This window comes from Barbus barbus (assembly GCF_936440315.1).
Source record: "Barbus barbus genome assembly, chromosome: 14".
In the NCBI taxonomy this organism is placed as follows: domain Eukaryota; kingdom Metazoa; phylum Chordata; class Actinopteri; order Cypriniformes; family Cyprinidae; genus Barbus; species Barbus barbus.
Window position 1 is genome coordinate 23,769,524 of NC_136742.1, and position 17,787 is coordinate 23,787,310.

The window sequence follows — 17,787 nt, forward strand, 5'->3', positions numbered from 1 at the left end:
CATTTCATTATTGAGTTCAGAGATGTCATTGTCTAGATCAGTTTAGTTTAAATAGTATCTACTAAATCAAATTGACGATAATCACTAGAAATTAAGTGTCCCCAACTGAGCAAGCTAGAGGCGACAGCGGCAAGGAACCAAAAGTCCCTCTGTGACAGAATGGAGAAAAAAAAAAACTTGTGAGAAACCAGGCTCAGTTGGGGGGCCAGTTCTCCTCTGGCCAGGAGATAATTGTTTATTTATTGTTTACTTATTGTTTTAATTAAAATGTTAAATGTAGTTATTTCTATTTTATATTGTTGCAATTATAGCAATAATAGTATTATGTAGTTAGGTATTTTATTATATTTTTAGTTATTTTCTTTTAGTTTTATTGCATTTAAGTCAAGGTCTTCCCTGGGGCTCATCCAGGTGTAAATTTTATTTACAGCAGACAATCATGTGACTGGTCACGTGAGCAGCGCGCCCGGGTGCGCAGGATCACTGAACTCGCTCCTCCACTGTGAATAAATCACCATCCGAATCCATGAGTTTTATCACTGAGGTGATATGCAAATTTATTTTTACAGGCGTCCATATAAGAAACAATTACCGTCCGAATCGGGCTATAGATACAAGTCGGGATCATGATGTTGTCAGACTGAAATTATGGGCAGTCTTGTATAGTATGTGCAGTGATAGGACAAGCTTTGTGCTTTATCATAGAGCCCACTGACGGTGTGGTTATCGAGAATAAGAGGGGGCAAAATACTAAGCCCTGAGGTACCCCACGCATATTCACCCAGCACATTTATAAATAAAGGTGACTTGATTTATGTATGCTTACAAACTATGCAGTGATACATCAAAACTCAGACGTCTGATGATTGGATGGCGGGTTGCCCCCGAGAACAGCATTCACACTGACAAAGGACCTCCCATAACCAGGTCAGCAGCCAGCCAGCACAGGTAGCCGATTGGCGCCAGGGAAAAGTCACACCCATGATATAAAGAGAAAGAGAGAGAGACACACACACACACAATACACGTTTGTCTGCCTGGCAAAGTTAAATTAACAACATTTAAATTTATTTTAACTTGCTTATTTTAATGTATAAAAACTGTTTTGTTATTGGGCATCATAACATTGCTTGTTTGTGTGTGAGTGTGTGTTTTGTATGTATGTGCTGGTATTGATAAATCATTAGTACAAGTTATCAACATCTGTTGATTTTGTAAACTCTTATGATAATGGGTATAAAATCTCATGATATTCTTCTACTAACAGCAAATGCAAAGATGGGAGATGTGTATGAATAAAAGAGAAATAGTGTATTTAGACATTAGTGTCACATGATGGCAGTGCATAAAAATTAAGGGTTTTTTGCCTCTTGGCAGAAAAAGATACAGAATGCTCTCTCTTATCCATTGCTTTCAAAGAGATTTAATTATAGCTCCATTAAATAGCCCCACAACTTATCAGAATCAGAATGAGCTTTATTGGCCAAGTATGTTTACACATACAAGGAATTTGTAGTGACAGAAGCTCCACAGTGCAACAGAAAGACAGCAACAGGACAGGACACAGGTAATAAAAGAATAACAACCAAATGAACCAAAAGGCAATGTACAAAGCAGCAAAAACACAATATATAATATAGACAACTAATTTACTAATTTACAACTTATAAACAGGACTAAGCTGACCTATAGACACGATTCATGACTGCTTCGTCATCTTCTTTCGTTAGCGGTTAAAACGTGTTAATTTGAAATTTGGAAATGTTAATGAGGAAACTTGAAATCAGATTGGATGTTGCCAAATATTTCTTATCTAGCGTGAAATATGAGCTTCAGCAAACAGCAGACGGTAAGAGAAATACTAACTTGGTTGAAAGACAGATGTGACTTATGCAAAATATTGTTTTTCTTAAACTACAATGCAGATGTGTAAAATGTTGTTAATGTGAACAACAGACATGCTTTGATATATTGAAATATCACTCCTCTGGAATATTGAGGGACAGAAATGGTGCCCTGCTAACAATGATTTCACTTCCCATTAGCTTAATAAGCTAGAAATTGTGAAAAAATGTGCTGTAAACTACCCTAAGTTTCCAAAGTTTTGGGACGTTGAAGGTACAATATACTAAGTTTCTACAGATGTTTTTGCGTAAGTCACATGTCCATTTCTTTTGATGTTAGCTTTTGCAACATGAGAAATGTGACTGGTTATTCTCAAGTCTAAGCACAGGTATCTTCATTACCTGTCAGTTGGTTTTCCTCAACACTTGACTGAGCAGGGCTGAAGTGAGCACTGAACACACTGGTGCAAGCTGTTGATAATTACAGTAAGGGCCGCACATGCACGGGAGTCATTATGTCCTGGTGGAATTTTTTTAGGATCTAGCCTAATTTCTGAACAATTTTGCATGTTCACAAGCATGTTCATGTTTCACATTCTCCAGAGCAAAGAAGTGAAGGCTCAGGGGCCTCAAAAAATGGGGTAGTGTGCCCTTAGTTCCTCCAAACGTTCTTAAAGAATTTCTCATATGTGTGAATTTGGGATTTGTAATATTATAGATTGTAAATGCTTGTTGTTAATCCTTTAAGTATAGGTATTATATTCACATCCTTCAACGGTGATTGACATTGTGGAATGTGTCAGTGCTAAAGCTTGTAATACAAGAAAATCACTTGTTTTTTCTCCTGAAATGGCTGTTCAAGTGTTTAAATTTTAAAACCAGCCTAATTCATGACTCTTTTAAATTCTAAAGTCATGAATTTTTTTTCTCCTCAACTTAAATGGGCCTGTTTGAGGTGAATTTCCTGTAAATGGAGCTGCCAGGGATTAGGGGCCGCTGGAGGTTTTCAACAGACCCACAATAGCAGCCTGTTCAGGCCCTGCAGATCAAAGTGGACTATGCCTGAGGAGCCAGGCTCTGGTTTGGGTTGTGGCCTTCCCAAGTGGAGAAACCAAACACAAGATATGGCGAATAATCTTCTTCAAACTTAAGGGATTGTCAGAGCTGCAAGTAGAGCAGGAATTACTTCAGAGTTCAGTTTCAGTTGGCCTTCCTAGGTGAACAATTGCTGTTGAGGTCACCAAATTATGAGGTGGTGTAACCTGCTCCAGGGGAACTGGATCAGGTGTTATCATGTAAAAGGTGACGAAACACTGACTTTTAATATATTAATTTATTAATTATTATTATTTTCAAACGTCTCTAGCTCTCATTTCTTGTAACTTTGGGCTTTTATTTGATTGAACATCAAATTGAAATTGTTTATCTGGTGGAATTTAGTGCTGTCCCAAGTGCTGTCTTGCCATTCAAGTGCAGTTCAACTGAGTTCAGCCACAGCCAACTATATTCACCATATTATTTGTATTGCAACGACCTTGCTTTTCATCATCACTGAAGTCTTTTTAGCTAGAATAAATTCTAGATTTATATCCTAGCATGGTTGTTTAGTCAATATCAGTAGCTACAGAGTTTTTCTGTTATGAAGGGTTGGACAAGTCAACATGTATTGGTTCTGAATACCTTGAGTGGAATTTTGTGCAATGGTATGTAAGTTTGTTGTATCACTATCACATAATGCTGCGAATGCTCTTCAGGATTCCCTTTTGTGCAGGTTGTGTCCTGTTTCTATGGTTACATACTGCCACAGAGGACACCTGATGCTTGTGGAGAACATTTGCAAGTAAACAGGACATAGAAAATTGCATGTTGTAATTCTAGCATTTTCAAAATTATTATTCTTTTTTTCCAGAATAAAATCTCATTCTCATTTGTAATATATGAAAAGAAAATTATAATTTAAATTACATCTGTAAGTACATTACTGTTCAAAAGTTTGAGGTCAGTCATTTTTTTCTTTTTTGAAATATGGAGAGAAAGAAACAGTTTTTTATAATTGTATTCATTAAGGGACACATTAAATTGATCAAAAGCAGTAAAGACATATATATTGTTGCAAAACATTTCTATTTCGAATGAATGCTGTTCTTTTGAAGTGAAGAGTTGTTTCTTGAGCACCAAATCAGCATATTAGAATGATTTTTTTTTTTATTCAAATAGAAATGCTTATTTTAAATTGTAATAATATTTTGCAATATTACCTTTTTTTTTTTAAACATAAAATAAAATAAAAAACTATTGACCCCAAACTTTAAAAAGATAATGTGTGCATGTTTTTTTTTTTTTTTTTGGTAGTGAATTTAATTTGATTTTGCTAAAAGAGACTGATCAGAAAGCTTGATTTTCGTTATAGTAATTAGAAGATTTTTTAATGAAAATAGTATCTAAAAAATGTTTCCATTTAAAAAAAAAAAACAATTCTACAAATACTTTCAAAATGTAAAATGTAATCTCCACTTTGCTGCAGTCCTACAGATCTGAAGGTTGTATTCCTTTAGTTCAGCTAGAAGGCCATGGCAATCTTCCATGAACATCTTCATGTAGTAAGAAATTCACAGGGCAGTTCACCAAACTTGAGCTTCGCATAAGCTTGCCTTTCCTGTCTGCCGCGTTTGCATGCGTATGAATGGAAGTCAATGGAACGAAAAGTGTAGTGTGACCAGCCCTTTGTACGCACACAGTATCCTCACGAATGGCGGTTCAGCGGTTGCCTCTTTTAGCAGTACACAGCATGGGTTAGATGGTAGCACTGGGTAGATAGCACCACAGATAAAAGAAGGCTTTCAATTAGCAAGCCCTTTCACAGCAGATTTACAATTCCCCCACAAGGAGCCATCGATTTATGCGTATTGCTAGCGGGAACGAGCTGTCACCTCAGTCTATGCCTGATATGGAGACATCTGACTGTTGCTCTCAATCAGGTCGAGATATGCGATTTCAGAACTGCTTAACTTGAAGTTTGCTGGTCTTGCAGAACCTGTTGGTCCTAAGTGGTGCCTGGAATCCTGTTTCCACCATTATTTGATGATATTATCAAATCAGTTATAAACAACAACGTATGAGACAATGACAACCGCCATTACTGACTCATTTCTATTGTTTTCTTCACTGGATGATTTAACCTCATTTGTCCTGCTTTGTGTGTTTTTTAGTAGAATGGTTAACTTGACTCCATTGGCTGACTTGTATCTACCCTGTTTTGCAGGTGTGCATATGCTGAAAATGAGTGCTGCAGGGGAGAATGCCCCAGAGTCACAGAAGAGGAAGGGCTCTCCATGTGATACCTCTGGTCCCAGGTGAAGTATAAGATCATCTCTCCTCTCCAGTGCGATGTGTTTCACATTACTGAGTGTTTTATAAGATCTTAGGAGTTATGTCATTTATGTAATACAATGATGTACAAGCCGACAGCTGACAGTGTAGTCAAGGTGTGTCAGAGAAAGTGCAGCAAATAGCGAATCGCGCAAAGGAGTCTATTTTAACTGTCGACATGCTTGAAGTGTAAACAAAAAAAAAGTTAGTTTTCTTGTTAGTTTTTTGTGATTGTAAACAAAAAAGTTGTTTATGAGAAGTCTTTTAAATGTTGGAGTAAGAGTGACAATTCAGTTTGTGTTTTTTTTTTGTTTATCAATAAATTAAATATTTTAAAAGGTGTTTAATAAAAATATTTTTAATTTGTTTACCAATAAATTATTATACATTTAAAAAAAAAAAATATTATATGGGTAACAATTTAGACACTTTAATTTTCACAGCATTTGTTAATTTATCAATAAATGAAAACAGAAAATTAAAAAAGTTTTTTTTTTTAAAGAAATAAATAACATTTTAATTATTTGTTTATTAAAATAGTCTTTTAAATTTTTGAATAAGGACGACAGTTAAGAATTTGAATTTATTTACCTATATATATATATATATATATATATATATATATATATATATATATATATATATATATATAATTTTTTTTTTTTATTTTTTTTTTTTTTTTTATTTGTTTATTTAAAAAACGTTTTTTATTTTAGTACATGGGTGACAATTTAGACACTTATATTTTCACAGCATTTGTTAATTTCTCAATAAATAAATAAAAAAAGTTTATAAAGAGTCTTTTAAATGTTCGAATAAGAGTGACAGTTTAGACACTTTATTTTATTTTTTTTACCCCATTTCTTTATTATTTCTTTCTTTATTTAAATTTTATTGGGTTTTGCCAGTAGGATAAAGGACAGTGGGATTGGGAATCAGCACATAGCCCAGACCAGATTCAAACCCTTGTCTCTGCGCTCAAAACAACCTAATACATAAAACTAAAAGCTAAACTTAATAACTAAATAAAAAATAAAATTATACACATCCCAAAAATATATGTCACGAGCAATGCACGATATGGGTTCAAAAGTGGGTTGTTTTTAGGTGAAACATAGCAGGCCAGCGCATTTTTTTTTTTTTAGGTTTACTTGTGTTAGGATTGGTAGGAGGAGAACTGGTCTGTCTGAGTGATACTCTTCCATAGGGCCTTGGCAGGGCTGATGTAACAGCCTGTTTCTACAGCAACCCCACGCAGCGCCCTGACCTGTGTCAGCAGCGCGCCTGCGCACAACCTTGGCGAGGCGCTGACCTACTTTCTCTGCCGTCTTCTCCCACACACACACACGTTAACATGCGCTCACACTTGCAAGTCATTCGTATGTACATGGGACAACCAAAAACAGATAAGCACTTTCCTCCATCTTCATACACGTTCGGCAGCCGTTGGTCACACATGCACACCACACGAGCACATACGAGCACTCTGGAGGAAAGGGAGAGCTGATTGTTATTGTCTTTAATTCTTTAAATAGTCTTTTTTTTTTCCGCTAAGCAAATAATCCATGTAATTTTGATTATGAACCAGGCAGATTTATTTATTTCCTTTTTTCCCTGGTTGACTGAGCACTTGATAAATACATATATTAATTACATAAATGATAAAATACATAAATATAATTTAAATGTTATTGTAAAGTGTTTTTTGATTTGATAAAAAATATTATATATTAAAATATTGCATATTTAATTTTTAATGTTTTATTGTTTTCATTTACAAAGTAAAGTGCTTTAGACTTTCGAGAATTCTTTCCATTCTTTAAACATGCACTTCTATTCAAAAGTTTGGGTTTGGTGAGATTTTTTTGTTTCTGAAAAAAGTCTTCTATGCTCACCAGGGCTGTGTTTATTTGATCAAAATACAGTAAAAACAGTAATATTGTGAAATATCATTGCTGTTTTGAAAAATCTGTTTTAATATATTTTAAAATGCAGTTGTTTCAATTATTGTTAATATTGAAAATCACTGTGCTGCTTAATATTTTTGTGGAAACCATGATGCATTTTTTTTCTCCAGATTTCTTTGATAAATGATAGCATCATTTAATTATCCTAGCACACGTACAACAACTGTTAGTGTATGACACAAACTGGCGCACACGTTCCTATACTCTTTATGCGTTGAAGAATAAACATGAAACTCTCTTATTCTGTTTCTTTAGAATCCGTCCATTTCTGTCAAATCTTTTCAGTTGCTTTTAACACGGTGCACGCCTCCAGTTAAAGCGCTTTTTCACCTTGCCATCGCCGATCTTTTGTTTTTGACCGGATGATAAATGGGCTCAGATCTGAAGCCTTTGCATTCCATTGATATCTAACATTACTTCATCATAGCCCCTGACCATCTGTCTTTGTCTCTCCTATTCAGCCGCTCTCTCTTTCAGTGTCTCCTCTCAGCTTGATAACCCATGTGCAGCATAAGCCTTTGAGGAATGCCTTCCATTGCAAGGACTGTACGCAACCCAACCCTTATTAGCTCTACAATGATACGTCTGTGTAAAAGTGTGTGTTTTAGCCTCGCTCTGGTTCCAAGCCACCCACAATTTGTCCCTGAGTGCACCTATAGTCTCCCCTCGCCCAAGCATTCCTCCTTTCAACTACAGAATCCTCTGCCTCTTATCAGGTGGCAGAGCACTGAGACCGCTAAATCAGGGATCAGGGGCTGTTTGTGATCATAGTGCTCTTTGAGTGTCATGAATTATTCAGGGACCAAGTCCTTGCAGAATGCCCACTCAGCCTCTGTGCCAAACTTTACTACTTCAAGGCTTTGTCTTAAAAACATCATAACAGAGCAGCAGCAGGCTGGCTTTTTTCTTGCAGTTGGTTGTTCATGTGCCAGCAGAGGAAGGGGGAGCTGATTGTAATTCTCGTTTTGTGTATTGAAATGAGCATTTAAATCAATTTCAACTAAGAAGATGATTCATGTTATTTTCATTATTATGAGCCAGGCAGATATTGCCATGTGTTTTTATTTATCTATTTATTTATTCACCCCAGGTGACTGAACGCTTGATAAATAAATATTGAAATATATAGTGCTAATGCATAAATGCAGTGCTAATGTAGAGTTAAAATGTGCATGTAGTACATGTATATGTAATATATGTACATTAATAAATATATATATATATATATATATATATTCAGAAATATTTCAAAATACATAATGTATGATTGTAAAATACAGTGCTTAAGTTTTTTTTAAGTATGTTCTAAAAATGTGCAATTCTCTTTTTGTTCCTGTTTGTATGTTAGTGTGGAGAAGCGACGGCGGGAGCTGGAATGCCGCTACATTGACGAACTGGCTGAGTTACTGTCGGCCAACATGAGCGACATTGCCAGCTTGAACGTGAAGCCAGACAAATGCCACATCTTAAAGAGCACTGTGGACCAGATTCAGCAGATCAAACGGCGCGAGCAGGGTGAGTAGCCAGTGTCCATGCTTTTCCTTTTGGGGCTGTGCGTAGGCTACGCCCAAGCATTTCCATATACTTCACAGTACAGACTGCAAAACGTTTGGTGCTTATGATGGTTGGTTTGTTGACATGCCTAATCAGATAAGAACTTCAATCACCAAGATAAATTTGGGTAAGAAGAAATAAAGTGACACGTATGACACAACAAAAGGTTTTAATCTGGTTGTTAGACCGGCTTTAAATTACAGTGGAGAGAACGACATTGACTACGTTTACTTGGACATCAATAATCTAATTATTTACCTTATTCTGAATAAGACAATATTATGATTAAGGTGTTTACATGAGTTGCTTTTGGAATATTCCTTTCATGTTCCCGTTTTACATGTTATAGTACATATATTGATGAATGGCACACGTCATTACATCCCCACGCAACTCCATCCGACGTCCCCTCCAGAATTTCACGTATCAACATACAGTTCGTCTTTGTTATGGTGCCATATACAGTTTTGGGTGTTTAATTTTTAATTTTACAATAGCTTCAAGTGCAGTTAATTATTTGTCATGCTATATGTGCAAACAGATGAGGGTGTTGTTGAAGCCATGCTCTTTTGTTTGCTGTCAAACGGGTGTGTATCCTGTCGCAAAATGCGGCGAAAAGTCCTACATGATGGTAGTAGTGTGATTAAGGTGTGTACACGTCTATACTGCTCTTCGATAATGCGACTAAAATAGGAATACTTCACATCTTAATACAATTTGTTTACTTTGAGTATGAATTTAGCCGGATTAAGGTAATCAAAAATCTCTGTTTATATGGTAGATTCTTAATCAAAGTATTGTCTTAATGGTGTTAAAATCTGAATATTGTTGTCCATGTAAACGTACTGATTGTCCATTCAGCACTTCTTTTTAGGAGCTTCTAAATCAGTTGTGCAGGGCTTTTACTGAGATATTTTTGGGGGGCCCACAGGATGTTATTATTTGCTTGCCTCTTTGGTTTGTTTTAATCAGTAACTGGACAGAGCTTTTAGACAAAGCCATAAAATTAAGAGAACATGTATTATGTCCAAGACACAGTGATTGGTACATTGTGTGCTCATGATCAGGATGGTACCACCTCCACCGAATTTTGAGAAAGGAAAAAGGTTTGCAGGACTATACATTATTTGTTGTTAAAACAACAACAACAACAACAGTTATGTCTGATTCTGTCGCATAGAACTGAATACAAATAATACATTGATATTTAATATTAATATATTTTCTGTCCAATTTTCTTTAAATAAAAGTGTGGTTATTTTATTGGCTTGATTTTTTTTAAATTCCATGTCATTAAAATTTAGTTAAATTCTTACAAAATTACTTTATATTATTTAATAAAATAAATAATTATTACAAAGCATTTTCGGTTTCGGTTTTCGACCAAGCACATCCAGAATTCTCAGTTTCGGCCCAGAATTTTCATTTCGGTGCATCCCTATCATTTACAGTAACTGCATACGGAGCACTGTGTTTGCAACTACATGCTCCTTTAAAGGATTACACACACACACACACACCAGTATGCAGAGAGATATTTAAGAGGGTTCATTCTCCACATAATTTTAAATTCATGTTGCTGAAAAATGTGGTAAGAAATTTCATGTGTATGGACTCTTGTTTTTGTTCCATGTTAGCTTCCTGTCCACTAATTTTTGCCTCTTACAAAAGCCACAAGGCCTTCTAAGAATACAGTAAAGGCTTATGTCATGCCTGAGCTGTAGTTAGGCTGAAACTTGAAAGTTAAGTTGCACATTGTTTAGGTTTTATTATTATGTTCTTGTATTACTTGTTCATTTAAAGAGACCTGTCTTATTTTCTCTTGTATATTTAGTATTGCTCTTTAGTAAAGAAAAAGTACTTCTTATCCGATTAATCGATGGAATACTCGATTACTAAAATATTCGATAGCTACAGCCCTACATTGATTAAAAGTGACAGTGAAGACATTTATATATTTTACAAAAGATTTATATTTCAAATAAAAGCTTTTGAACTTTTTTTTGAATAATAGGTTTCATGGTTTTCAAAAAATATTAAGCAGCACAGCCATTTACAACTTTAATAACAAGAAATCAGCTTATTAGAATGATTTCTAAAGGATCATGTGACACTAAAGACTGGAGAAATGGTTGCTGAATATTTACTCGAATAAATACGATTACGATTTAAAATATATTAAAATAGAAAGTAGTTATTTTAAATTGTAATACAATTTTCACAATTCTAATGTTTTACTATATTCTTGATAAAATAAATGCAGCTTTGGTGACTATAAGAGACGTCTTTCACTAACACAAATAGTGTACTAATTGAATAATATTGTAGTGGTGTAGAATAGAATTTTGTATATATAGAATATTATATTTTATATAGAATAGAATTGTAATGTAGAATAGAATTGTATAGTAGAGTTCTTATAGTAGTGCTAATAGAAGTAGCTCACCCAAAAATAAAACTGTTGTCATCACCGTATGAACAACTTGTACGGTCCATTTGTAGCATTCACAGAAGAAAGAAAATATTACAGGTTTGGAATGACATAAGGGTGAACGAATGAAGACTGTTTTTGTCTTAACTATTTCTTTAAGGCAGACATTTTGGATCAATGGCCAGCTGGGTGTTGACCGATCATTAGATGTTAGCTCTTATCAAAGCTAAATGTCTGGGTTATGTTTAAAGACAGATCTGCAGTGAAGTAGTTTGGCTTTATAAGACTGGTTGCTTAAGAGTATGTTGAGTTCACTTGGTACATAATTATTTTTGGCAATGTGTATTTAGCAATGCCATAAAGCATGCAGTGGGCACAATGGCTAAATGAAAGATTGACGTTTCAGCGCATTTATTTATTGCCGTTATTGCATCTGTTATCTTTAGTTTTTCTTGCATCACTTTGTTATTGTTTAGTTGATTTCAAAACTCTCTATTGTCTTGGCTTTAAAAGCTATATATAGTGTACTTGGACCAGTCTGGATATCAGTAGACTTCAGTTTCCTCTTAATGGTTAAATATTTTCTAAGACCAACCGGTTAGACCTTGAATTTGGCACTTGTGACCCAAGCTCCTTTCCTTATCATTGATTGTTTTATATGTTAGGAGATTATTTCTGGTTGACCTTAAAGCTAAACCAATGTAGTATTAATTTCATTGGGAATGCCATTGCATGAAACTCGCTTGTATTTAGATTTAAGCAACTGACTTGGATTGCTGTTGTTGTCACTGTTATTTCCAAATGAGAGAAACCTTGAGAACTCAAAAGTAAATTGAAGTGTGAACAAAGCATGTCGGCTAGCGTTATCTCGCACTTGAAAGTAATTCATTACATACACTCGGTCATTCTTCATTTAGACAGCGGTCATCTCATGATTTGCAGGCCTAAAAAAGGGTTTTGTTGGTATGGCAAACTAAGGAGCCCCTGGAATAGTGAATATCACTTATGCAAAGAGGCCATGAGAGGATGTTTATCCGAAGATCTAAAAATTCATCGGTGTTAGACTCAGAAGGCTGTGGGGTCCGCATATTAGGTGGCCAGGCACTGGTTAGCACAAACATTTTAAGCTGCCTCTAGTCTCTTTGCAGGACTGTAATGTTATACACCATAATCTTTTAAAATGGCAATTGACAAATAGTTGTTGAAGCCTCTCTGCTATATCTGGCACATCTGCATGCGCTGCAGGAGGAAATGCATTATTATTATTAGCTATTTTAACAAAGCAGTGGGCAATTAGTTAAATTGTATTGCATAGGTGAGCACTGGCGAAAGTATGGCTTAAGCAGGAAGCGTAATCAGTCTCTATGCCTATGAATGAAGGAAGATATATGTGACTGCACTTGTGGTAGGGTTGGGTGACCACAGCGTGCACCAGTTATACTTTTTTTTTGTCCACGTTTGCAATTTCCAACATTTTTGTGGACAGATGATTACAGCATGTTATGGTTTCACACATTGCAGGTAGAGTTGTAATGAGAAGAATTTTAAACCTGTAGTCACAGATTTTCCGCCAACATAAACGCTTGAGGGTTTAAGTCTTGCAAGCGAAGAAATGAAGTCTTAAGTACTGTAATTTTAACTCTACATTAAATAATTAACATACTTATTATAAGACTTCTTTTTAATGATACAGTTCAATTGTGTTACTTCATTAACATATTTCTGTCTTATAATATTATTATTTTTATTTTTATATAATCCTATTCAGAGTTATGGGGCCTGAGGAGTTTCAGTTGACAAGAAATTGGTCAAAATTAAATTTTCCCCTTTTTTTAATTTTTGGCCTTAATGTTTCGGTAATTTTTCTCTGTGGTATTTAAAATGGTATCGATTATCGAATATTGATAGTTACTAAATAGGTAACTAGGTATTGATAGGTATCAAAGTTACTAAATTACAGTATTGTCACAACCCTAATGAGAATCCATCACAATGAGAAAAAACAAAGAATATATTTCTGATGTGCAGCAAAAGATAATTGAGCTTCACAAATTAGTGAAGTGGCTTTAAGAAAAGAGCTAGAGCAGTGAAAATTCATTTCCACCATCAGGACAATAATTAAGAATTTACAATCAACATAAAATGTTACGAAACGGCCTAGAAGAGGACGTGTGTCTATATCGTCCTAATGCACGGTGAGAAGGAGAGTTTGAGTGGCTAAAGACTCTCTAAGGACCACAGCTGGAGAATTGAAGAAAATAGTTGAGTCTTGGGGTCAGAAAACCTTTAAAAAAAAAAATGGTCAAACAGCACCTACATCACCACATGTTGTTTGGGAGGGTTTCAAGAAAAATTCTCCTAGCTCATCCAGAAACAAACTCCAGCATGTTCAGTTATCAAACACGACTGGAACTTCAAATGGGACTGGCTTCTATGGTCAGATGAAACCAAACAAATTGCTTTTTAGCAGCAAACACTCAAGATGGGTTTGGTGAACACAGGAATAAAAAGTACCCCATGTGTACAATGTAATATACTGCTGTATTTTTAATGTTGTGGGCCTATATTTCTGCTGGAGGTCCTGGACATCTTGTTTAGACGCATGCCATCATAGATTCTATCAAATACCAACAGATAAAAAATCAATAAGTGACTGACTCTGTTAGAAATCTTATAATGGGCCATGTTTGGATCTTCCAACCGTACAATAATCCAAACACAAAAACCAAGCTTCTGCTATGGCCATTCCAGTCCTCTGACCTGAACCCTACAGAAAATGAGTGAGGTGAACTGAAGAGAAGCACCACCAACATGGAGCTGGGAATTTATCAAGCTGATAAACTGGCAAATGGAGGTTTCAAAAAGTATTGAATAAAAGGGTGCCATTAATTGTGGCCAATGTGTATTAGAGAAAAACATTTATTTCATAATGATATTTCCCCCCATTTTAAATTCTTATTCCCCAATGAAAGGTTAGATTTTTGTGATGTTTTTAAATAAAAGATCAAAAGGATTAACAATGCAGATTAATTTTCACAGCTTTCTTTGATCATATTTACCAAGGGTTCTGATAATTTTGGCCATGACTGTGTGTGTGTGTTTGTGTGTGTGTGTGTGTGTGTGTGTTTGTACGATGCCGATTCTGATGCTTCAAGCTTTATATAACATGTAATAATGTTATATAAATAATCACAAAAAATATTCCTTATACAGTGAACATTTTAATATTCCTTTAAAATGGTGTTTATGCATAACATTGTTACTTAATACTTAATATAAGGATACTTAATATAAGACAAAAATAAATGCAAGCAAAATGTCTGATGCAACCCAAGGCAGAGATGGGCACTCGAGTTAGTGACCCGGACTCGAGTCGCATTTTTATAGCCTTCAGACTTGACTTGACCTGAAATGACTCCAGACTTTACTCGACTCGAATTACAGATGCTACACAGCAAGATGCAAACCTCTGACCAGCACCAAAAATAGAAAGGCAAGATTAGAGTTTTGCAAAAAAGCACAAAGGTGAGCCAGAAGAGTTTTGGTACTGTGTTTATGGACCGATGAGACAAAGATGAACCTTTATCTAAGTGATGGGAAAGCAAAAATGTGGGGAAAAAAAGGGAACTGCAATGATCCCACGCACACCGCCTCATCTGTAAAGCATGGTGGAGGTGGTGTGGTGTCATGGCATGGGCATGCATGGCTGCCTTTGGAACAGGCCCTCTCAACTTTACTGATGACTTAATGTATGATGACAAAACCATCTTGCCTACCAATATTCAAGAAAATGCCACCAGATTCATTGGGAAGTGTTTCATATTGCATCAGGACAATGACCCAAAACACCCTGCCAGTTCAGTCAAGGAATTTATAAGGGCAAAGAAATGGAAAGTCTTAGATTGCCCAAGTCAATCTCCAGATTTAAATCCGATTGAACATGAATTTCACCAGCTGAAGAGGAGAGTAAAGGCAGAAACTCCCCAAAACAAGCAACAATTGGAATTGGCTGCATTAAAGGCTGGGAAAATCATTTCAAAGGATGAGACCAAGAGTCTGGTGATGTCTATGGGTCACAGACTCACTGCTGTGATTGTGCGCAAGGGATCTGCAACTAAATAATAGCTTTTAATCTTTTATATCTGCCTTATGTTCAACTGTCCCAATACTTATGCTCACATCAATTAGTGGGATGAGCTCTAAAAGTGCTGTTCTGTTTATTTGGTAAAATATATATGTGTTGAAACAGCTAATAATAAAAATTGACATTCTGTAGTTTCGTCTCATATTCGTCTTTTAATCATATTTGCAAATGTCTTGACTCCACAGCCAACACAGCAATTTTGTCTTCACTGTTCCAATACTTATGGAGGGCACTGTATGTGTGTATGTATAATATGTATATAAAAAGTGCAATTTCATTGACATCATACATCAACCAAGTTAAGTAAATCACAGATAAATTCAACTTTTGAATGAATTGAATTTTAAAATAAAATTTATTTAAAATGAATAGATTTTTTTTTTTTTTGAGTGAGTCTTATGCTCACATAGTCTGTGCTGTTAGTGCATTCTTAAAGGGGACCTATTATGCCAAAAAAAGGTGTTTGAACAGTTGTGTGGCCGCAGTGTGTGACAACAACCAGCCTGTAATGGTAAAAATCCACACACTAATTTTTTTATAATCTCAAAAATCATGTGGTTCACTTTAACAACTATGTATTTTGGTTTTTGTCATCCTTCAGTAGGGTCATCTCACTCATTCACTTGCTCTCGTTCTACAGTTTGTCACCCAGAGTGCTGGCCCTCTCTGTTTTCATTCAGAGCCTGAGGAAAGGGGGGCCGCAGTGGCATGCGAGAGAGCAGCCAATGGTGACGCTGCCCTGCCCCCTGACCTTGTGCAAGAGAGGGCCTCTCGTAGACCTCAGCTTCCACTCTCTCCCTGCGAGAAAGTAGAAACAGGAACTTGCCGCGCCTCCTCTAATATCCCTGCTTCATGGTGGTGTTAATGTTGTGAGACGAGCACACTTTCACCTCTTGAGCTTAACCTTTCAAGTGTTTACATTTATTCATTTACCTGGACTGTCACTTGAAGGGCCTCTTATGACACTTTTAGGGCTTGGCAGTATGGCATATAATACTTTGCAGTGGTAGAAGTGTGTCCATTTATACCGTAATAGATGTGAAGGAGATAATGAAACATTGGATAATGTGAAAAACAGCAGAATGTGTTTTGGGAGCCATTTTTCTATTGAATTTCCAGTAAAAATAAAGAAATAACATGATTTATTCTGTCACCATAACATAATTATCAAGATTTTAATTAAGCCGCCCATCTTCAATTTTGATCATCAAGCATATCAGGTCAAATTCAGAAGTACAGCAGTAAATTATTCTCATCTGTTATGGAAGCATTTTGCAACTTAAACATTTTTGAGGCTTCTGCACATCAATCCGGTCTGTTTGTGCGTATGAAAAAGGTTGTCGATGTGTTTGCCGGATGATATGAATGAGGACACTAGACCAAATGTCACTTTCATTTGGATGAAGGGTACATCAAAGACATTTTCACATTTCATCCATGATCTCAAACAGCACAGCGCACTTCATTAACATTCCAGCCCTTCAGAAAATATACTTGAAAAAAATCTAAATCCGATTTCATTTAAAACCTGAGAAATGAAGTCCGAGCACAATTCCCATGGCAAAGGTCATGAAAACTGGCAGCTATTAGCTTTGTTTGTTCGCTGTGAAGTTCAATGCCTGGGTGAAATTGCTTTTGTTATTATTCAGCTCATTTTGAGGACCGTGTCTAATGATAGTAATTTGTTCACTTTGCCACTCTTATGTAAAGTGAGAGGATGTATTTAATAGGAGGAGAATCTTTACGCACCTCACAATTTGATCTATTTCAATTCAGTAAATCAGTCTGATTCTAGAATGATTCACAACTGTGATATTTACATATATCATTCCATTTATATGTAGGCTATTTCATGATGCAGAACCTTGATTGGTTGTTGTAAGATGGTTTAGAATAAAACTTGTCCACTCAAAACTTACAGCATTTATGTTAATGTGCTATAGGTAGTCATCAGGTGTATTTGGTTTCAGATGCGTTTTCTGTGGTTTTTAAGCTGTTTGCTATGTGGTATGTGCCTATTTAGAGTATTTTTGTGGGCGGAATCCACAAATTTCAATAGGAATACATGTGATTTTGTGTGGGGGTGAAAGATTTCCCTATGCTGATTTTGCATGATTTTACAATCAGCAATGGACATTTTTGTTTCCAAATTGTGACAATTTTATTTGAGACAAAATATTAGGGCTGGGTAAAAAATATTTGTTTCTCGTTTTTAATTGATTCTCATTTTTAACAAAACTGTATTGGTTCTTGAATCCTAAGAATCGATTAGTCTATCCTGTTTTCAGTTAACGAAGGAAACATTATAGCACTCCTCCCATCCAATAAATTGCAATAAGCTTCGTGCTTTACTTTTGAAGTCTCAGATGTCAAATTCTTATGATTTTATTACAGTATTCAAACAATAAATGCCGTTTTGGTGCTGTGTAATGTGGAGTGACAGATCGCTGTAGCGCCTCACATCAAGAGAAGCGTCAA

The 17,787-nt window shown here is 35.6% G+C and overlaps 1 protein-coding gene across 1 annotated transcript in view; it reads left to right on the plus strand.

Moving 5' to 3' along the window:
* The window catches only part of LOC306880336 (nuclear receptor coactivator 1-like), a 60,905-nt gene that overhangs the window by 19,561 nt on the left and 23,557 nt on the right, over window positions 1-17,787 (plus strand). The window contains exons 4-5 of the mRNA XM_079433816.1: window positions 5,107-5,197; window positions 8,529-8,695. Of these exons, the coding sequence (XP_079289942.1) occupies window positions 5,115-5,197; window positions 8,529-8,695 (250 nt within the window). The 5' untranslated portion in view covers window positions 5,107-5,114. The remainder of the gene's footprint in view (window positions 1-5,106; window positions 5,198-8,528; window positions 8,696-17,787) is intronic.